The 21,313-nt window shown below is 48.6% G+C and overlaps 9 protein-coding genes across 9 annotated transcripts in view; 6 read left to right on the top strand and 3 right to left on the bottom strand.

Annotated features, from left to right (window-relative positions):
• The first annotated feature begins 23 nt into the window (after window positions 1–23).
• Window positions 24–2,300, top strand: LOC131211929 (endonuclease III-like protein 1). The gene is made up of 3 exons (XM_058205616.1): window positions 24–184; window positions 250–942; window positions 1,735–2,300. The coding sequence occupies exons 1-3, from the start codon at window positions 86–88 to the stop codon at window positions 2,176–2,178; spliced, it is 1,236 nt and encodes a 411-aa protein (XP_058061599.1). The 5' UTR covers window positions 24–85; the 3' UTR covers window positions 2,179–2,300.
• On the bottom strand, window positions 977–1,619 carry LOC131211930 (ubiquitin-like protein 4A-B). Its single transcript, XM_058205617.1, has 2 exons — window positions 1,490–1,619; window positions 977–1,434 (listed from the first exon to the last, which is right to left on the bottom strand). Exons 1-2 carry the CDS (start codon window positions 1,535–1,537, stop codon window positions 1,078–1,080), a joined length of 405 nt encoding a protein of 134 aa, XP_058061600.1. The 5' UTR covers window positions 1,538–1,619; the 3' UTR covers window positions 977–1,077.
• Window positions 2,172–4,185, bottom strand: LOC131211928 (prostatic acid phosphatase). The gene is made up of 3 exons (XM_058205615.1): window positions 3,771–4,185; window positions 3,613–3,711; window positions 2,172–3,540 (listed from the first exon to the last, which is right to left on the bottom strand). The coding sequence occupies exons 1-3, from the start codon at window positions 3,900–3,902 to the stop codon at window positions 2,473–2,475; spliced, it is 1,299 nt and encodes a 432-aa protein (XP_058061598.1). The 5' UTR covers window positions 3,903–4,185; the 3' UTR covers window positions 2,172–2,472.
• A 715-nt stretch (window positions 4,186–4,900) lies between these two features.
• On the top strand, window positions 4,901–9,135 carry LOC131208485 (uncharacterized). Its single transcript, XM_058201260.1, has 4 exons — window positions 4,901–7,752; window positions 7,818–7,920; window positions 7,983–8,239; window positions 8,311–9,135. Exons 1-4 carry the CDS (start codon window positions 4,901–4,903, stop codon window positions 8,411–8,413), a joined length of 3,315 nt encoding a protein of 1,104 aa, XP_058057243.1. The 3' UTR covers window positions 8,414–9,135.
• A 212-nt stretch (window positions 9,136–9,347) lies between these two features.
• LOC131210682 (trafficking protein particle complex subunit 6b) lies at window positions 9,348–10,066 on the top strand. The gene is made up of 3 exons (XM_058203962.1): window positions 9,348–9,479; window positions 9,557–9,820; window positions 9,886–10,066. The coding sequence occupies exons 1-3, from the start codon at window positions 9,405–9,407 to the stop codon at window positions 10,009–10,011; spliced, it is 465 nt and encodes a 154-aa protein (XP_058059945.1). The 5' UTR covers window positions 9,348–9,404; the 3' UTR covers window positions 10,012–10,066.
• Window positions 10,067–10,172: 106 nt separating this feature from the next.
• Window positions 10,173–11,912, top strand: LOC131207131 (tRNA (guanine(10)-N2)-methyltransferase homolog). Its single transcript, XM_058199740.1, has 4 exons — window positions 10,173–10,280; window positions 10,354–11,221; window positions 11,299–11,497; window positions 11,579–11,912. Exons 1-4 carry the CDS (start codon window positions 10,215–10,217, stop codon window positions 11,910–11,912), a joined length of 1,467 nt encoding a protein of 488 aa, XP_058055723.1. The 5' UTR covers window positions 10,173–10,214.
• Window positions 11,913–12,031: 119 nt separating this feature from the next.
• On the bottom strand, window positions 12,032–15,102 carry LOC131209864 (ADAM 17-like protease). The gene is made up of 7 exons (XM_058203012.1): window positions 14,967–15,102; window positions 14,102–14,853; window positions 13,846–14,040; window positions 13,525–13,663; window positions 12,504–13,409; window positions 12,275–12,434; window positions 12,032–12,210 (listed from the first exon to the last, which is right to left on the bottom strand). The coding sequence occupies exons 1-7, from the start codon at window positions 15,037–15,039 to the stop codon at window positions 12,174–12,176; spliced, it is 2,262 nt and encodes a 753-aa protein (XP_058058995.1). The 5' UTR covers window positions 15,040–15,102; the 3' UTR covers window positions 12,032–12,173.
• A 225-nt stretch (window positions 15,103–15,327) lies between these two features.
• Window positions 15,328–17,285, top strand: LOC131210045 (methionine--tRNA ligase, mitochondrial). Its single transcript, XM_058203232.1, has 4 exons — window positions 15,328–15,464; window positions 15,532–16,506; window positions 16,566–16,760; window positions 16,833–17,285. Exons 1-4 carry the CDS (start codon window positions 15,377–15,379, stop codon window positions 17,237–17,239), a joined length of 1,665 nt encoding a protein of 554 aa, XP_058059215.1. The 5' UTR covers window positions 15,328–15,376; the 3' UTR covers window positions 17,240–17,285.
• A 739-nt stretch (window positions 17,286–18,024) lies between these two features.
• The window catches only part of LOC131207130 (SEC23-interacting protein), a 35,742-nt gene continuing 32,453 nt past the window's right edge, over window positions 18,025–21,313 (top strand). The window contains exon 1 of the mRNA XM_058199739.1: window positions 18,025–18,205. Within this exon, the coding sequence (XP_058055722.1) occupies window positions 18,025–18,205 (181 nt within the window). The remainder of the gene's footprint in view (window positions 18,206–21,313) is intronic.

The following is a 21,313-nucleotide window of genomic DNA, read 5'->3' as shown; positions in this document are numbered from 1 at the left end:
AGCGCGTAAAATGGCATGCGAAAATACACCTCTTGGTTTTGTTTCACGTTGGGTTTACAGAATTCTCCAGTAGTTTTTGTATCGGATGTTCAAATACGACGCAGAATACGATAAGCAGTCGCCGAAGAATCTTCGCATGCAAAATCATTGGATTAACGTAGTACGGACAGCTATTACAACAATGGTAAATACACTTTCCATCGATTTTATCCGTGAACGGAAACGAATACTATCTTTCGCATGTTTCAGGAAACAAAGTCTCCTTACTTTTCTCCAAAAAAGACGCGCAATTTTTCTAAACAGCACGGAAAGACATTGCTGCAAAAAGTAACCGACCAGTCCAGCAAGATAACGGAGGACACAAAACCGAAAGCCGGGCGCGTTGCTAAAACAAACCCGGAACCAAACACGGTTGCTTGTGAGTCTCGTAAAGGACGTAAAAGAAACATTCGCATCGATGCAAACGCCTTTGCGGAAGTGAAAATAAAAGTCGAATCATTGGAAGAAGCGATTCCGCAAGTTAGATCCGCAATCGACGTAAAAACACCGGTAAAACGGGAATTGACAGAAGAACATTCTCCAGTAAAAGATGAACCTGTCGCGGAGCGCGGTTTTTCTGCAGAGACCGTGAAGGAAACTAAATGGGAGCCCGTCAATTGGCGCCAGACGCTTGAAAACATTAGGCAAATGCGCAGAGATACTCCAGCTCCGGTTGATACCATGGGTTGCGATCAGTTTGCGTTGGATGTGGAAAACAAAATTCCGGCACGGGAAAAGCGCTTTCATTGCCTAGTTTCGTTGATGCTGTCGAGCCAAACCAAGGACGCGGTGAATCATGAATGCATGACACGCTTGAAGAAGCATGGGTTGACCCCAGAATCAATCATAGCAACCGATGCCGATGTTCTGGAGAAACTAATCTATCCAGTTAGTTTCTACAAGGTAAGAATGTTACTTCGCTTTCCTCCATTTTTTGTCTCGAATAATTTATTACATCTTACGTGTGCTATGGAAAAACAAACGCAAAGAGACCACAAAGCAACAGTACACAAATATACACCCCAATTTTATCTGGATTCACACATTTTGGCCTCTTTTCGCCAACATTTCGGTGGCAATTTTCTCCAAATCGTCGAGACTAAGCTTCTGATATAGCTTCTGCTCGAAGTCGTCCATGAACTTGGTTGTGAGCTGTTGAGATTGCTCCTCTTGCAGGAAACGTTTGAAGTGTCGATAGATTACGTCCCGCAAGGGATCCGGTTTCTTCACAACCAACGTTAGCTTTGTGCCGTCAGAAATGTTACCATAGGAGGCAACCGTTTTCTCGTCCGTTAGCGCCTTGCCCACGAGCAGCAGCTTCTGATGCTCGACCGGGATTGTACTTTTCTTCTCAATCTCTTCCTTGATCTGCTGTATCGTGGAATCTTCGGTAGTCTGTGGAACGTGGCGCAATGAACAACTGTCCGCAAGTCACAATTCTGTACATTACCTCTACAATGTATTCTTCCCCCTTTAATATTTTTATCGTTAACTTCATCTTGGCAACGAAACAACTGACTATGGGGAGGAACTAAGCTTCTGCGATCGCTAAACACATTTGCTCGGTTTGGATTTTGGGTTTGTTTTGGTGTTTTCATTTGCTGTCATGCGGTGGTGAAATGTTCGCCCCAAGTGGTGAAATATACAAACGTCATATCTATTCCTTCGTTTAAAAAGTTCGTTCTTTCGTTTCAGAACAAAACCAAATTCATCAAACGGGTTTCGCAGATCTTAATTGACCAGTATGGTGGGGACATACCCGATAATATCGAAGGACTGTTGAAGCTTCCTGGAGTGGGCAAGAAAATGGCACACCTTTGCATGGGCTCGGCTTGGAACATTGTAACGGGTATCGGTGTTGATACCCATGTTCACCGTATAACGAACTGGCTCCGATGGGTTCCGCAGGAGACAAAAACCCCCGAAGACACACGGGTAGCGCTGGAGAAATGGTTACCGTTCGAGCTTTGGGACGAGGTGAATCATTTGCTCGTAGGATTTGGCCAAACGATTTGCACATCCACCTATCCTCGCTGCAACGACTGTGTGAATGCGCCAATTTGTCCAGCACGAGGTAAGCACGGCATCCGCAAAACACCGATCAAGAAAGAGATAAAAGCGGAAGATTTGGAGTTTTAATGTGGCAGCGGCAGTATTGCTTTATTTTCGTAATGCCCATTATACACGAAGAGTACAAAGTTTCATAAATTATGTTTGTTTTTGTCATTTGTATGTGAATTAAAATACATGCAGTTCAATTTCGCTAATGGTTTTCTTCTTCTTCGTTCGACCAAATGTAAATGATCTTATGGTCTATCATCGTCCTCATCTAACCAGTGCTTTGGCTTCCAGACTTTTCACATGCAAAATACTTCTTTTTAACAGGACGCGGATTTCCGATACGACACACTCGTTGAGAATATTCTAGTGACTCTAAGCGCGAAGGTACAACCGTTCCATGTCCATTCTATTGCGCTGCTTGGCAATGCAAAGCATCGCCAAGAGGAGCACTACCGAAGCGGAAAGAATTAAAGCGATTCCAACTACAGCACCCGGGTTCGCGCTGAGATTTGCCTCAACGTACGTCATGGTCAGTATTGAGCGTTTGCATTCGTTCGTCCAATCGCTCGGCATGATGTCTGCGTATATACTGAACATATCACTTAAGTCACAACGCAGCCCGCAGCCAGGAATGGGCATTTCAAACGGTTCTTCAGTCGTGTTTTTGTAAAACACTTGCACGTACGGTTGTCCACCATCCTCGGGTTGGCGTAATTCCAGCATAATGCAAGCAGCGAATGGCGGATTGTGTGGTTCGAACATACCCATCGCATTTAAAAGACTCGCCACGGTTAGGTCGTGCGCACTGTAGATCCACAACGATCGATTTGGTTTGAGATGTCCTCGGGCCTTGGCACGGAACCGTTCCAGTATCTCTTTCACCAGTGGCCCCTTTTTGAGGCGAGCCAGTGCCGTGGTATTCGTTTTAACGGCGAATGTGTTCGCGGAAATGGTTGCGAGCGGTTGCGGGTAAACGGATTTTGTCCAATCGGGTAGTGTGAAGTTGTTCAATTGTTCAATCGTTAGTACGCTGTATAAGTTCTGGATCATCGTCATAGAATTGAATCTTTGGCCCGTGTGTTCCGAGAGGTAGTCATAAAGCGACGCGAGGGATCGGTTGTACGATTGGTACGGTTCCGATCGGCGGTACTCTTTTAGTGCGTGTTCGAAAGCCGGGCATCGCTTTTTCGATGCCAACACAGCGTCCATGTCTTCTGGGACCGTGTGCACCGGAATCGGTTGCCATGTGATGGCGGAATCCCACACATCCGCACCCTGTGGAGGGTAGAGTCCGGCCAGGTGTGCCTCCGCACTCATCAAAGTTCGATCGACGTCGGTAGAGCGGACGTATATCTCGTCATTGCTGTACGTTTTTTTCAACAAAGTGTCGTACCGAGCACGGATCCACTGGCCTAGCTGGTAGTGGCGCATTTTGCCAGGCTAGACATGAGAAGAAGGGAAAAAGTATAGCAAACGATCCTTGGGCGCTAGTGGCGGAAATCTGTCGCTTACATTGGTTAACTCTCCCCATCCGGCCGGCCAATGGCTATGATCCTTCCAAGGATCATTAGGGTAAGGATCGATTGGTGTGCGGTCTCCGTGACGGAAAAGCTGTGAAAAAATGAAGCTTATCAATTACAATCCGCTTATTGGGCAACGCGAAGCCTTACCACATGTGCAAAAATTAGTTTGCCTTCTTCCTCCTGAGCGCTGCTGTTGTGGCCACACAGCAATAGCAATCCCACAATTACCGCAAGCATCGCGATTGAAGATCCTGAGCGGCCATCACTCGTGGTCACCATTTTATTAACTGCGGCCTTTTCAGCAAATTATAGATTCGAGCGACTACTAGATTTTGTACCTGGCGGCACGGGCACTTTCCATATGGCAAGGGAAAGTTTTTTCAGCACATTGCACTTTTTTCTGAAACGTTGTCAATTTTTTATTTCTTTAACACCCGAAATGCGCAGTATTGGCCAAAATGTCCCGTGAAACAGATGCAAAAACAAAAGGTGATTGGTTCCTTGCTGATAAGGACTGCGATAATCGAACACAGCGGTAACGTCACGTCGTTACACGTTTTACCTGTTGCCGCTTGTTAAAGGTATTATTGCCGGCCCAAAGCCCTCCGCAAAGAATGATTTGCGAGTCTGTGTGGGTGAGCGGTAGCCCGGAATTGAAGAAATGGCTCTGAGATCCGGGATGTCTTTTCTAAGGACAAAATATCAAACGAAGTTTTCAAATGGAAAGGGCAGTTTTCAGAAATCAAAAAGCTGGTGGCTTAGCAAAATGCCCGCCAAATAAGTAATGAATTGAAAGTATGCCCAAGAGGCGATTGGACCTTATTTTCACGTGCAAAGCCGGACCAAAACTTGGCACTATTCAAATCATTTTCTGCTGCAGCACCATCTAGTAGCAAACACGATGGCGCCATCACGTTTGTCATTTTGACAGTGGCTGCGCAAAAAAGAATAAAAAGAATAGGAATATTCTTCGTCGTCTTCGTGGTGCACAAAAGTTCTCTCGTTTGCACATTTTCGCTTCCCGCGTCACTGCTAGTTTGTGCCCTTCGTAGAAGTTTCTTCCTTCGCTGGTGGCGTAATAAATCGCGTGAATCGATGCGTTCGCACACTTTGCGGGCCGCTGGGCTATTGTTGTAGGCAACAGCGTATGGCCAGCTGTGCTTGGCTCCGGTTGACAAAACCCATGTGTTGTGGCCCAGAAGTTCCACATCAACGCGTCTGCAGCTGGTACGTTCGTTGTATCGTTGCGAGATAAGTGACCGAAAGTAGCCTACAAGATGGCCAACAACACGAACGATGGTAGTGAAAACTTTTGGCCCGCGAACCAGCAGCCACCGCACCATTATCATCCGGCGCACGCTCAGCAGTGCCAGCAACCACCGGTGACCCTATTTCCTGTCACGCAGCACACGCTTCCGCCACACCTGCAACCAGCGCATCATCCCCAGCATCCGTACGCGTTGCCGACGGGACCGGCGCACGGCTTCTATCTGAACGCTGGCGTACCAAACACCGGACCTTCGCTGGGGGGAGAAGGCTTTCCGCCAGCTAACGCCAACAACGGATATGCACCTCACGTCCCTCAGCACCCACCGATCGAGGATGAGTACACGGTCGCCGATGCGTACGGTCAGCTACTAAAAGTGGTCTACAAACCACAACCGCAGGTGGCCGGTGGAGTAGGAGGAGTAGGAGCAGCAGGAATTGTGCGTCCGACGGAGGACACTCACCACCCATTCAATGCTCCGCAGACGAAGCAAGAGTACGAGTTATTTTCCAGTAACAACAGCTTCATGTCGGCCGCTCCCGGCTTTGGATTCATATTCCACCACCAGCAACAGCAACAGCAGCAACAAGAACATCAGCAGCAGCAGCATCAGCAACAACAGGAACTGCCACAGCAACAACAACTGCCGTTGTCCTCGATTGCTCAACAGCCACCATCGCCGGTACCGACAGTACGCAATGCGGTTGAGAATGGAACCAGCAGCAGTATGTTGATCAACCAGATGGTCGGTAACCTGGTACCGACCATGTCCGGCCGTTATTTGCCATTCGGTGGAACTGCTGGACCGTCTCTTATGACCGAAACGACAGCGCTCATTAACACTGCACCGGCGAAAGACGGCAATGTAAAGGCATCGCCCGTCAAAACCGCTAGCACCGTATCGAAACCGATCGTCAACCCAGTGCCACCGACCATTACTGGTACATCCAGCAGTACAGTAAGTGCGACGCCACCGCCACCTTCGTCCTCGCGCTTGTCTAACGGAAACCGAGGATCGACGAACCCCACGAGTGCTCCGGCACCAACCACCTCGACAGCGACGGCCGTTTACAACCAGCAGAACGACGATAACTCGGCCAAGTTGGATCAGAATGTCAACAAAAAGCAGCGCATAGTGGCGGAGGTGAAACCGATGCGCATGTCGTACTCGGATGTGCTGAGCAAGAAGGTGAGCGGTGCTACCCCCGCCAGTAACGGCCTACCGAATGCCGCTTCGAATGTTGTTTCAAACGGTGGTGGTCACAGTAATGCCACCGCGGGCGCTGGCTTACAGAACGGAACAAAAGCTTCCGCTGCTAATGGTTCCGGGGGACACGCTTTCTCGAAAGGCGGTTCAAAGGCGGAGAAACGGGAGGGTAAGAAGTCAAACGGAAACGGCGCGGAGCGTAAGGCAGCGACCATTGCTCCCGGGAACGGCACGAAAGATCGGTCGGGTGACGCTGTGGCTAGAAAAGGTGGCACCAATTCTGCAGGCGTGGGCCTGTTGGGTACTTCGCCCGGGGATGCCAATAAGAGTGATGGTGTGGGTAGCGGTATTGCTTCCACGCTAAAGCTGGCCCAGGATAAACCGAAAAAAAATCAAGATCACAAAACTACGCTGAAAAAGGATAAAGGCACACGCAATGGAACCGGCACTGAAGGTGCCGATGGAAACGTCAGCAACAAGAAGGGCCGTAATCGGCGCATGGATGAAACCAACGGGGCTGACGGTGGTGGTGGCGGTGAACCTTCGAACGGTACGGGGGGCAGTGATGAGGGTGCCACAGGGAACGAAGAAACGGAAGAAGATTTTGACGAAGAAGACTCCGAAGAGTACGAACAGGACAGTGTGACCACGGAGCAGCAGCAGCAACAAAAGCCAGGCGCAAAGGAAAATGGCCATCAACAGCAGCAGCAGCAGCAGCAACAACAATTTGTCTACAATGTGAAGAAGACCATCGGTGTAAATGACACACATATCGAGAAAATCGTGCAACCCTCACGTACCGCAGCCGCGGCCGCGACATCGTCTGCTTCCTATCGGAAGGCCGGCAATCGCAACAATTCCGCATCTCATCGCAATGGGCCCGGTAAGCAACAACAGCAAGACAAGACACTCGGCAACCTACCGAACGGCAAGCGTTCCGTGCGCTCGCGCAAGAATCAAAAGTACGCCTTTGCCGAGAAGCTGCTGCAGAAATGGCTCGAATACATGGTGCTGGTAGTGCGCTGGCTTTGGTCGCTTGTGAGCGATGTGGTGTACCTGAGCGTCCGGTTGGCGTGGGACTATGCCCTGGCTGGGTACCAGTATTGCTGGCAACACGCCTGCACTGTAAGACAAGATTTTCGTAAAAATTCTGCTCGCCCTGGCGTTTGGTTGCGGGGCGTTTGGAAGTCGTTCGATGCGCGCTTCGACAAAGAGTCTCGCTGGGCGTTTTGGCGGCACTGCCGGCGAACCAAGGCGACCGCTGAACCGGCCACTGGACGAACCCCGCATCACCATAACAAGGACGGTCGGCTGCCGTCGACGGCGGACGAAGCGATGTCATCGCTGCTGAACTGTAAGGGAAAAGACGCGTACAGTATTCTAGGTGTCAGTCCGGACTGCTCTCAAGAGCAGATCCGCAAGCATTACAAGAAGATTGCGGTGCTGGTTCACCCGGACAAAAACAAGCAACCGGGCGCAGAAGAAGCGTTCAAGGTGCTGCAGCGTTCGTTCGAGCTGATTGGCGAAACGGAAACGCGCAAGGAGTACGACCAGAGTCTGGCCGAGGCCCTGAACGCCGAGAAGGCATGGTCTGAGATTAACGATCTACTTACGCAGCTGCACACGAAAATATCGGAAGCGGCCAACACGATAAGGTACACCCGATTGTAGATTAGTTTTTGGACAGTTTTCGAATCACGGTGTTTGATTTTTGGTGCAGATGTAGCAGTTGCTGTTTGAGGCATCCTCGTAAACCGACCGGTCGAGCGCATTATGCTGCAAGAGAATGCAGTTCGTGCAAAATCCGCCACCCAGCCAAGGAGGTAAACGTGTAACGGTCAATCGCCAGCTATTGCAACTACAGGCATTTCTTTTGTTTTCCCAGGGCGACATCTGGGCCGAAACGAGCTGTCTCGGATTGCGCTGGAAGTATCTCGCCATGATGGAAGGCAACGTGTACGATATCACGGAGTGGGCCAACTGCCAAAAAGGTGCACTTTCGCACCTGCAACCAAACTCGCATGTCGTGCAGTATCGTATCGTGCTCGGTAGTAGCAGTGGTGGCACCCAGCAGCAGCAGCAGCAGAACGTGCAGCAGGACAAAGAATCGCTGGGCCGATCACGAAAAGAACCGACCGTTAAGTAAGTGCGAATTGCATCGTATGCTCCACGAGTAGTAGCTTATATTGAAGAGATTTATTGTTTTACTTTAGTGAACCAAATTTAGATGACTTCCTGAACAATATCTACGCCGGACAAAATCAACAAGCTTCGTCGCAGACTGCTCCTTCACGGCGACGCTATCGTAGAAACTAAACAACTCTTGTTCAGGCATTTTGCGTACGTCCGGTTCTTGAGATTCTGTGCACCGTTGCGAAACACCCCATTTTACTCCACTACAGTGGTGCTCCCCGAAGAAGGAGTGTTCCGCTCATCTTTGTGACCCATTTCGCTCTTCCGTTCAAATCTCACTTTTTACTGCAGTGTGAGCACCATCACTCGAGACCACCATATCTCTACAGTATCCAGCCGGAGTAGAGGCAACAGTACCGACGAATTAAATTAGTAGTGCTTTGTCGGGAGATGTATCTCATTTTATCGCCCTATTGGTTTTTTAACAGAGCAAATATGCCACAAACAGTAGAACGAGACACGAAGGAAAAGAATATTAGTGGAACCAATCGCAGTACAAATTGCGCGACAAATTCGCCACCTTGGCTTGGCTTGGCAATGCTAGAGAGGGAAAATGCCCTAAACCAGCCACACGCAGGATTCGGTAAAAACATGAACAAAAACAAAATTAATCTATAACTTCTAACCGATTGAACGCCAGTTATCCGACAAAAAATCCAATGTTTATCCGCCAGAAATAATAATGATGTCTAGTATCGAGGGCGAATATAAAATTATCCACCTTCTCCCCTATGTCGAAGCGCTTGAACGAGCCCCAGCACGGGGCCGTGTGCGGCCAACATGTAACACGTAGTTTTATGCATTTTCATCGCATATATGTACCCAAACAATAGAAATAAAAATCATCAACCCTACCTAGACTACGCAACTCGGAATGTTAGCTTAGGTTGACACTTAGAAGGTAAAATAAATGTAACGTTGCGTCTGCCAAACTGCCTCCGAACGGTTTGCTTGATTTCAAGAACTATCCGTTCCCTTTTTTGCAACGTACTGTATATTGTGTTTGTTGACAGACGAAGTCAGGCAGGAGCCTTTTATGCCACCGGGGCACATTGCTTGGGCCGTATGTTTTGATTGTGAAGTGTGAAATCTGGTGGTTCAGTACCACAACAATATGGCAGAAGAGGCAATTTTCGAGTTTTTGCATTCCGAAATCGTGAATTATACTTTAAACAAGGAAAACGGTAAGGTATGTGTCCTTCCTGTTTCTAGTGTCACAATGCTACCGATTCAGTAAACATATCCTCGATCGAATACCTTGTCTAGGAAAATGATCTATCCACGCTAGAATATATCGGGTACACGACCGGTTACCGAATAATCGAACGGTTAACGCGAGAATGGCCCCGATTCAAGGACGAACTCGATACGATGAAATTCATTTGCACCGACTTTTGGAGCTCCATCTATCGGAAGCAGATCGATAATCTACGAACAAACCACCAGGGAGTGTACGTTCTGCAGGACAATTCGTTCCGCTTTCTAACCCGCTTGTCCGCCGGTTCACAGTACTTGGAGCATGCACCAAAGGTAAAAGTGCTGCCTCTAGAAAGGCTCTAGAATGGCAAAACCAATTATTTAAATTCAATTCTCAGTTTGTAGCGTACACCTGCGGTCTGGTGCGAGGCAGTCTAGCAAATCTGGGCATTACGAGCACCGTTACCGCCGAAGTTCAGACGATGCCATCGTGCAAGTTTCATATACAAGTAAACCGTACCTAGAAACTATCTTCCGAAACAAAAAAGACAAGAGGAATATCTTTAAAAATAAACAGTTGGTCCATTTCTTCAAAAAGAAATGTACATCATTTGTTTTTTGCTGATGGAAGCATTTGTTTACTGTTTCGCTAGAAACGTCAAATCAGGAGCTGCCGGGACGCATGTTTCACAGTTTCACAGTGCGCCCAATTACATTCGGCAACGAAATGAGTGGATCTTGGAAAAAATATGTGCTTTGGTTTGCCCAGGAACACGTCGACTTTCGCCAAGCGGTAAACCATCATTGTGTAACCTACAGTTGAATGGAACGTCTGACTTATTATATTCGCTTCACAAATCCCGCAGGAAATTACTTCACTGTTGCGAATTTGCAACATTCAAATGAAAACCTGCTCGCCAAACCACAATCCGGAGCGACCGTTCTGGATCGTAGAGTTACAAAACGATGAAGCGGCACAAAAGCTAGCTTCTCGGTCGATGTCTTTACGATGCATTTTCGAACTTTGGGCCCACTCGGCTCTCGGACTCCACGCATTCCACCAGCAGCTCCGTGATCACATCGCGTTCAATCGTGCACTACTTGAACAACACTTTCAGGCGGACAAAACATTCAAAGTAACGGTCGAAACGTACAACAAACACTTTAGCCAACGGGAAAAGGTGGAGAAAATCGAAACAATGAACTACCTGCCCATCGAGGGTCAGGTTGATTTGAGGAATCCCGACGTTCCGTTCTTGTACGTCGAGTTTTGGGGCATGGATCCGATGGACGTGCCGGACCAACCATACGATGTGCTGTTTGGCCGATGGATCGCCGATGGTAGCCGGGATATGATCAATGAAATATCCTTGAAGAAGAGAAAATTCATCGGCAACACGTCGATGGATCCGCAACTTTCATTGCTGATGGCCAATCAGGCATTGGTTCAGAAGGGCGATCTGGTGCTGGATCCATTCGCTGGTTCCGGATCGCTATTGGTCGCGGCGGCCAAGTTCGGAGCTTACGTGATCGGTGCCGATATCGACTACATGATCGTCCACGGAAAGTCGAAACCGACACGGGTGAATCAGAAAGTGCGCGAGAAAGATGAAAGCATTTACGCGAATTTGCAGCAGTACGGGTGCGGCGGCCAATTTGTCGATGTGCTGATAGCAGATTTTTCGCGCAGCATCTGGACGAACAATATCGTTTTCGACAGTATCATTACCGATCGTGAGTAGCTTCAATTAGGTTATGAAATTTAAAGCCCCCTTTTTTGAAAGATATTCTGTCCTTATCTGTTCAACCAGCACCGTACGGTATTCGCGAGGCCACCGAAAGGATTGAGTTCAAAACCAAACGAAAGACAACGGTCATGACAGAAGACGCGATACATTATCCATCAACCTCGCCGTACCAATTGTGCCAGATGTATCGCGATCTGCTACAATTCTCTGCGCAACATCTGAAGCTCGGTGGTCGTTTGGTAGCCTGGTTTCCCACCCTGAAGTAAGTGGTCTCAATATAGATCTGCTTTCGTTGCGTATCCTTTGCCAGGCACGATTTGTTAATGTGGTCGTTTCGCTTTAGGAAAGATTACAGTGCCGACCTGCTTCCTCGTCACAAGTGCCTCGTGCTGGTTGCAGACTCCGAGCAACCACTTTCGGGTTACAGCTCCCGTCGGTTGCTTACGTACGAGAAGGTATCCGATGGCGAGAATAGTCTGGATGCGTTCGAAATGCCCGGTGCGCTGGTCGAAAACTATCGTGAGCGATACTTCACGCAGCTGCTCGAAGACAACGGCACGCGGAAGGATCGTCGCCTTGCGTTGCGTGAAGTGGGGCGCAGAGAAGCGATGGAACGAGGGAAGGAGCAGCAACCGGATGGCAAATGGCGTTTTCCGGAACGGAAGCCGGACGAGTGATGTTTTAGGTAAACGTACACGATCAATAAAAATGATAAGACATTAATCGATTTAAGATTGTTGGAAGTGCCTCACAGTTGTGGACAAGATTTGTTTTATTTCGTAATCTCTAAGTTGTGCTTCCTTCATCTGTATGGAGTGTGGTAGCTTGCGTAAGACGTGTTCAATTGGTTGCTCGAAACAATTGATACTAACTTAGTAATTAATACATTTTTACTCGATCGAAGTTGACAGAAGATATCCGTACACTTTTTTCCTGTTCTACATTCTGGCGACGGTGATCTTCTGCCTTGGTACTCTGAGGAAAGAAGTAAACCAGAATCAATGCCTGGTCTTACGGTCTCGGCATAGTATTCACGTACCTGATGTGGATTACCCTTCGCCGATCACTTGGATGAATAAGATCTAGTTTCTGACTCCACTCGTACTCTTTCCAATCCTCTTTTCTTTTCTTCCGGTCGAAGTACGCAATCACACAGCTTACCGGTATCCAGAAGAGTGCCGTGAGCATTACAACTGCCACTGTCGGAACGGGTGGGAAATCACGAATTAGCTACAGTTCCATTCGTTATCCGCGCTCGCGCTACTTACTGACAATGTTGTCACGCAAAAAGCGCAACACTTTGTTGATGTTGATTTCCTCGATAATGTCCCAGAATCGTTCCACCACGTCTTGGATCGTTTTTTCGCACATCCCTTTGTTGCAGAAGCCCTGTATGCAGGGTGTTCCGTCCGGCAGGACGTCGGGAGGTTCTACTGGGAAGCAAGTTTCGTTGATGCTCTGTCGGCAGCAGCGTTTACACGCGTCCGCAATTATGTCACACATGCAGCTCTGCAGACCTTGTGTCTCGCAGTACGGGACGCACTTGCCGTTACGGCATTGGCCCCTCTCCTGACACATCGTACCATCGCTCATCGGTGGACTTTTCGGACACTCGGCATGATTGCCGGTGCAGCGTGCTTCCTGTTCGCAAGTCGCATACTGTGCCTCCCGGCACTTGACGCCTGCCATCATGTACTGGCAGTTCTGGCAGCAGGGTGAGTTCTTGTCGCTGCACACCGCGCCCTGATTGCGGCGTAGCTTGCAGTTCTTGTCGCAGCATGCATCATTATCCTCAGTCCCTAGCAACCCTGCGTCGCACTGCTCGTCGCCCTCCACGCGCAGATTGCCGCAGAACGATTCCTCTGGCTCCGAGAAGCACCGTCCCGATTTCGCTTGCAGCACCTTACGGATCGAGCGTAGCGAGCATGGCGAAAATTTCTTGTTGTTCACATCGTACCCACTGACCGAGTAGGTGTACATGAGGAAGCTGCCCCCTTGCGAGGCGCTCGGGGAGCATTCCGGTATGTCGGGATCGTGCTCCGAACCCCAATTGTGGCCGAACTCGTGAGCCGTCACGAGATCCGCCTCTCGTGTAATGACGCGTTGGCCGTAGTGGTTGCGCGAACTGCTCAGTCCGGAATTCAGGTAGAGGGTGTAGCCATTTTTGAAATATTCTATTAAAAAAAAGACCAATACAACGATTTTAGGTAACATGGTAACAATTGGAGGTTCTCTGAGCTTTGTGATGACGAAAATTGGGAAAAAATGAGTGTTAGTAGCGAGAGAGACCTGGCGTGCAGATGCCTCCGACCGAATTACGACGCGGCGAACCCACGTAGGCCAGTCCGAGGATGCCGCCTTCAAACTTAAGATCCGTGAAAAGGTGAGCCAAACAGAAGTCCTTGTGGCTGTACTCGCGCGAGAAGACCTTTGTTTTATTAATTATTTTGTTATTTAAACCGATTACCGATATCCGTTTTCCAGTTTCGAACGAATCGAGGCAGCATTTTAAAGAGTGAATGCACATTAAAATGAATAACTTCGGGGTGTTTTGAAAAATTGAAGTTTTAAAATTTGATAAATTATTTTCAAACTATGTACAAATCTTACCTCAAGCAAGTTTCTTACATCCCACTTCTCTCGTACCATATTGTAGTGCGCCTCTCCGCCACGCACCCTAGTCGGTTCCGAGTGGACCACGATTTTCTTGATCACGAAACCCATTCCCTTGAAGCCTTCCTGATCGGAACGGTCTTGCCAGATGGTGTCGTTGTAGATCTTGTGCACACGATCGATGAGACTTATCTAAATTCGGAGTAGTAAGTTTAGTGCGCTGCCTGCAAGTTATTGGCGTTCACCGATTTACCAGATAGTTGATAGTCGTTTTCGTGTTGCTTCCTCCCATCTCTTGGAAGAAACGGTAATCCGCGACGAGTAGCAATGGGCAGCGGGTTTTGGTCGGAGTGTACTCATACTGGTCGGCCTGTCTTTTGTGACGCACTGGTTTGCTTTCACGTGCATCATCCTCCGAATGCCACACTGATTCTGGCGTGGGTTCACTGTCGAATTCACCAGCATCTTCGTCGTCATCCTGTTCGAGCTCCAGTCCTTCCTTTACGTATCCACAGGTCCTCGGCACTCCACCCAGTTCACCACCAACCGAATCGATGTGGTCCCAGCTGAACTTAATATCCGACGCGCGGTACGCAATCATGTGGCGCCGATCGGTCTGATGTGGCAGATGTCGCCAGGACGGTTCAATGTGGTATGTTTCCTCAGGTGTGCTAACCGATGCCGTTAGCACACCATCGTCGATGTGGGCACTGACGTGCGATTGCGTTTCGCCAAACACACGTCCCTTGAAAAAGTTACTTCGATCGAGGTGTACGATCGATTCGCTGCCGTTACCATCGACTGAGTAGGCGCGAAAGTTGCTGTGCAGCACGGATGCTTGCGGGTGCAGAATGAGACGAAAGTTCTTTCCCAGCACCCGAAACTCCACTTCCTTGATGGTGTTGAACGGATGGTTGCTGTGCTTGGCACCGCGCTTCTCTATCCGATGCGACAAGTCGTTTGCGTGCAGCGTTTCGTAGTACTTGAGGTTTTTGTGCAGTTGGCCTGTGGAAGCAGAAAATACACCCTTGTGCAATGGACTCCAATCATAGTCGGCCATTGTTTACAAATGACCGTGTTTGGCTTTTCGAGGTAAGGTGTAAACCAACGATTGTTACCTTTTAATGGAGTGATTAACACTACAAACGATACCACAAGCACCACGGCCACGATGGCGCCAGGGGAAGACATCTTTACACGGCACAAGCCAATGGTTTTTTGTAGAATCCTGTGTGCAAAAGCGAAAATCTTTCCTTTTCCTGTTTTTCCTGCAATCCTTTTTGCACTGTCAAGTTGACAGTACTTTGTTGATGCTTTGTGTGAATGGAAGAAAGCATGCCCATTTCCGTCCTGCTCTATGGAGAATGTCAACTGGCATCAGCTGTTTTGCGTGGCTGTGTTTATCTCGACTTGCGAGATTTAAGCTCTCTTGCACTTGCACTTTAATGCACTTGCACGTGTAAGCTCACGGCCAGTTAATGTGGATTACCCTTGTATCCGGTTAGTGACAACGTGCAACTGAAGCAAAATGGTGACACGGTGGATTTTTTCTCGAGGTTTTGCTTCTCAAATGAAGCACTCATTCGTTACTACCCCGATTTTCTACGTGAATGCCGGTAAGTTTGGCACAGTAAACAGTCAAGACAACATTTTCGAAACTCTTTGTCTTTCTCCTCCTTTAAGCACCGCACATTGGACACCTTTACTCGGCCGTGATTGCAGACGCTGTGCATCGGTTTAACCGCATAACTAGTCGCGGAGCGCCAGAAAGCTGCTTGTTAAGCACTGGGACCGATGAGCATGGGATGAAAATTCAACAGGCCGCTGTGCTGCACTCCACGTCCACCGAAGACTACTGTAATGCGATATCAGCCAAATACCGTGAACTGTTCCGATGTTTCCACATCGATTATACACGCTTCATTCGTACGACAGATGTGGACCACCGGCATGCGGTGCAAGCTTTCTGGCGTACTTTGGCGGATTCGGGCAACATCTATTCGGCTAGTTATGCCGGATGGTATTGCGTGCCCGACGAGACCTTTCTTACCGACAGTCAGCTGAAGGAAAATGAACGTGGCGAAAAGTGTTCCGTCGAATCAGGGCACCCTGTCGAATGGACGGAGGAGCAGAACTATATGTTTCGATTAAGTCAATACCAGGACGAGGTGCGGTACTGGGTGAAAGGATTTAAGGAACGTGTACAGCCGGAAAAATTCCAACGCATTTTGCTTGATTATCTCGAAGACCCATTGCCGGATATATCGATTTCACGGCCTGTAAGTCGCGTTTCATGGGGTGTGCCAGTACCAACGGATCCCTCTCAGTCCGTCTATGTGTGGCTTGATGCGCTGGTCAACTATCTCACTGTGGCAGGGTATCCAGATGAGAGTTTCCGTACACGGTGGCCACCGACTGCACAAGTGATTGGGAAAGATATACTGAAGTTCCATGGTATCTACTGGCCAGCGTTCTTGATCGCGGCCAAACTAGAACCACCCCACCAACTGCTTGTACACTCGCACTGGACGGTTGACAACCAGAAAATGTCCAAAAGCAAGTTTAACGTGATCGATCCCAACGAACGTGCGGAACTGTATACCCATGAAGGGCTTCGGTACTTTCTGCTGCGTGAAGGTGTCGCCCACAGTGACGGTAGTAAGTGTACTGCATATTTTCTTTGATTGCAATAATACTAATTATTCTTGCCTTTGCAGATTATAGCGATACGAAAGTGGTACGCATTCTCAACTCCGAGTTGGCCGACACACTAGGAAACTTACTTTCACGATGCTGTGGAAAAGCGTTGAATCCGTCATCTGTGTATCCTGCATTGAATGAGGAGGCTTTCGATCATCTAAAATCTCTTGATATAACGAACCAGTTGTTGGAGTTGTTGATGGAAATGCCAGGTAAGCTCGGAACAATGTTCCACCATAGAATACCTCCCTTTTAATGCACGCTTTCCACTTTGTTCTTTCCAGATAAAACGTTCCAACATTACAAAAAGTACAATTTTTACCTGGTCGTTGATACTGTTATCCATTTGCTGCACACCGCCAACAATTTCTTTGAGGTAACGGCTCCATGGAAGCTGAAGAAGAGCGAAAACCCCAAAGATCGAGCTAAACTGAATGCCATTCTTTCCATCACAATGGAGGTGCTTCGTCAAGTAGCCATCGTAACACAGCCCATCGTTCCGATGCTAACCGACCAGTTGTTGAATAAACTGAGTATTCCGACATCGGCGCGAACGTGGGAACACACCAAGCTATCCTTTCGAACGCAGGACATCTTTTTGAGTGACCAGGAGAGCATTCTGTTCCGACGTATCGTTCCTTTGACTGAAAAGGAAAACCGGCAGGAAAAATGTGCGGTTAAAAAAAGGTAGCAAACTTCCTCGTTTCGGTAAACAAGTAGAGTAAAATTTTCCTTAATTGCAATAAAACATGGATTTATCGTTCGCAACGTTCATTGGTGAGAAAAACGGCAATTTGATGCAATTTCCCTTTTCTCCAATCTCGTTTATTCCTCTTTTCACGTTCGCAAACGTCAGCAAACGTCAAACGTCAAACCGTGCTCCAAAAATTCCTGTTGATGATCATCGAGGTTTTGTGGGAGTTTGCCAACCAAGTGGAAATAACAAAATTTGTTTCGGTTATTTTTCGAGCCTTGCGAGTGCTTTGGAGCAACCCCCTTCAGCGATAGTTCTATGGGCAGTCAAAGTTTTGTTTCTGTGAAGTAATCCACTGCATTTTATGTTCTTATCGTCTCCTAAGTTCCGTGTTGAACAGCCTCTCCGTATACGGGCAGCGCAAAGCGACACAATTGCATTCAACCACGTTCGAGATTAGGCAAAGAGAAAGTGTTTGATTTACCACAAAAAAGAGAAAATACAGGCAGCTAGTTCCCAAATCGAGTGCGTTGATCGTGCATTTATTTGCAGTGTCTTCCCATTAGCGAACAGCGTAGAGCAAATACAACTCTTTCGCCGACGCAAGGGTTTGTTTACGTATGTTGCAAAAGTGCTGGGCGCCGCGAAAGCGAATTGTGGTTTGATAGTGTTTTGCATACTGCAGTTTGAAAGTACCCCGTTTCCATTGAACGCCGACTCCCGTTTGGTGAAGTGCATTGTGTGACGCGAATTACAAAATTATTTCTGCATAGAGTCTTGCAATGGCTTCCAGTGCGGCGAATGGAACCGCGAAAAGTGACACGTCACGACCTCCGGCGATAAAGAACCCACTGCTAAGCTCCCAGGTTACGGGATTAACGTTGGACGATTTTGCACCGGTTGCCGTGCTTCCACCGGCTGCACCCTTGCCCCCCATTTCGAGGGAACCAACGGAATCAACAGGTCAGTACAAGCCGATACTCAAGGTTCAACTTTTACTTTTAGTACGCCATAGACAAGGGCGAAGGTTTGAGGACGTGGCCGTATCTGTTGTTTTATCAAATAACGTTTATTTTTATCGCGCATATTGAGAACGAGCTCATTTCAAAGGCCAATCGCAATAGTCTGCCTAGCGTACAACTTGCTTAAGTAAAATCTACGGCGAGGAAACGCTTAACAATAGTGAAATCTAACTCGAGGAAAACTTACAAAACACAACACGTGGACGAAAGGTGGACGACACCTTCTTGAGATATGCTGGGTTGTTAGGGGGTGGTTTTCCATCACTTGGTGCGTCGCGTACTGAGCGGTTCGGCTCCTCGATAAATCGGCAACTCTTTCGATTGCCGTCGCTTTCGGATGCAGTATCGCACCAGCAGGACCAGTAGAATGACTAGGGCAATGAAGAGTAATACTCCCAGCACAACCGCCGCGATGCCCGCCTCGTTGAGCCATATGTCCGTTACATCTAGATTGAGACTGCGAACATTCCGGCTGACATCGTACGCCGTCACGGTGACTCTCGGTTGACAGCAAGAAGCGGTGTAACTGGCACGCACCTCGTCTCGCGTACCGGCCGTGAAGGGCGTTTTGTAGAGCAGCCCTGCCGGACTGGAAGAGATGCGCATCAGACCCGTTTCGTAGTCACGAGCCATGACCTCTAGCGTCCAGAACGCTCCAGTGCAGGTGGCCGGCGTGGAACGATACTCGCAACGGCTCGAATAGGTGTACCACAGCGAAGGACGGGTGGTGTCGGCCAGGCCTGCCGAGTCCGAAACGGTCACCCAGGCCGACTGCGATACCTGATCGACGCCAGTCGTTGAGAAAGTAACTTTATCGCGGCTACCTATTTCGGCCGTCGGTGCTACGACCAGCGTGACGATCACGTTAATCGATTGACCGGGGCTCAGTGTTGCTCTGTGCGAAGGATTTGAAGGAAAGTATAAATTTTTTCATCAAACCTCTCCACCCGAACCCAATCGACTTACTGTCCGGGATTGAGTGAGCGCAGAAAGGCCAGTTCGTCTGTAACGCGGAAGAAATATGTGATCGGTGTCTGCCGGTAGTTGGTCACCTCGAAGTACAGCTGCAACGTTTGGCCTCGAGAACCGATCAGCTGCGAGTTGACACCGACATCCACTTTCGTGATCGCCTGTATCGAAGCGCGCCCACTGATGATGCCACTGTCCTCATCCGTTAGTTCGGTTTGCCGAGCGAAGCGGTGCTCTTCTCCACTTGATCGCGGTAGTTTCGAACTATGAAGCGAAACCCAAGATGAAGAATTTGTTTATTCGAAGTTAATCAAAACCTCAAGCCACTACCTTCCACCGGAACTGCGCTGAAGATGGGTCTCTCCCCCTAGATTGTTGCTGAGCAGTTCCGTTTCTTCATGCTCCCATCCTTGTCCGTGTGCCTCAGCTGGGTCAGGTTCGGCATCTGCAGACGATGAAATGCGTAATGGATTAATTTGAGTCACGCTCTTGGTTTTGTGTTTCAAGTGAATAGATTCCTCGGTGCCTAGGATCCGATGAATCATTGGACGAATTCTTCCGTATTCCGCAATCTTCTCCGGTCAAAGGGCACCCATCGCGGATGTGACCAGCTGCCAGACAATCTGGTCAAAGGCTGACTGATATCAAAGTTCATGTGGTGAGACAGCACCAGCTGGGTCATAGTCATTACTATGAATACCCTACTTTGCATGCATCATTACCACCGTTCGTTAACAAAATGCAAAATTTTTGTCGTGACCAACAATTATTGCGGGTGGAACTGAAAACCGTGTTCCGGAGCCGTAAGTTGGGGGCTTGAAAGGAATAGCTTCTTTGTCTTCCTTTTCTCGTTGCCGCCTACATTTTACGGATCGTCTTATGATGCCGTCTGTCCCCGAGTGGGCCGTGTGACGAACGAACTGCGCTGTACGTTATGCTCTCACTCTCACCCGCCTGTGCTCTGGTACAATGCGAACCGGACACACGGAGGCTTGGTCGCTGCGAGGGGCCGGACAATAAAACATAAACATTTTGTACTCCACCGCTCCGCTCGTCAGTCAGTTGGAGGCAGCGTAGCGAAACGGAACGTAGCAAACAACTGTCCACGGTGGAGTGGATCAGTGATCCTCGTAAGCCAGTTCAGTTCGCGATTATTGTTTTTTTCGACCTCCAGTCGCGTTTCCCGTTGCTGACGATAACCCCGTGACTCGCGCGTTGCCCGTCCGCCGTGAGAGGGTCAACTTTAGGCTGTATTTGGCCCACCAGAGAAGGTTAGTTAAACGTGAACACAATGTCCCAGAAATCTGATCTTCATCGTGAGTAACGGCTCTCGTAGAGTGTGTTTGGGGTTTGTGTTGTGAGCTATTTTTGATTGTTTTCTTTGGTTTGGGAGGCGGGAATACGCCGCTCACAATTGCTATGGCTGTTAAGGGAAGATTATGCACATGGAATGGGGTTGATGGTGCTACTGACGCCAAAATAGTTTTTGTTATTGGGGCCCTTCGGAAAGTGCGGTTTGAGATGATTCAAAATTAATTATTTGGTTTTGTTCCGTCAGCAGGGTAGATTTTTGTTATTATAACTAAATGGAAGGATTCTATCGGTTGACTTTGCTTTGATCGACCGGTGAAGGCTGGGTTTATGTTTTCTGTTTGTCCGGTGCTTATCAGAACGTAGCGGACGTCCTGATGATGGATCGTGTGAGTTTTACGTCAACCGCCATGTGCTGCATCGATCACGGACCAACTAAACAGAAGCTCCCTTTAGGTGTACGGGTTGAGGAAGTTAGCTCGCTCCCCGATTCGTGTTTGTGCTTTTCTGTGTAATTATTTTCCGTTCGTACGTACCGTATGGAACGATGCCGAGCCAAATGGCTTCTGGTGTTTTCACGGCAACACTGTAGCCCGTGGGATCGTTCGATGATATGTTCAACCGATAGACACCCGGTCCGAGGGTTACGTTCAGATGGCACAAGTAAAGTGGTAGCCGATTGGCGAGTGCGGCTGATTCCGTTGGTTGGCCAACGGTTGATGGACTAGCGCTCTGTTCTTGCCGTTTGCACTTATGCTGCGTACCTTGG

The sequence above is a fragment of the Anopheles bellator genome, chromosome 2 (assembly GCF_943735745.2).
Source record: "Anopheles bellator chromosome 2, idAnoBellAS_SP24_06.2, whole genome shotgun sequence".
NCBI classification, from domain to species: domain Eukaryota; kingdom Metazoa; phylum Arthropoda; class Insecta; order Diptera; family Culicidae; genus Anopheles; species Anopheles bellator.
This window is presented reverse-complemented; position numbering and strand designations above follow the sequence as displayed.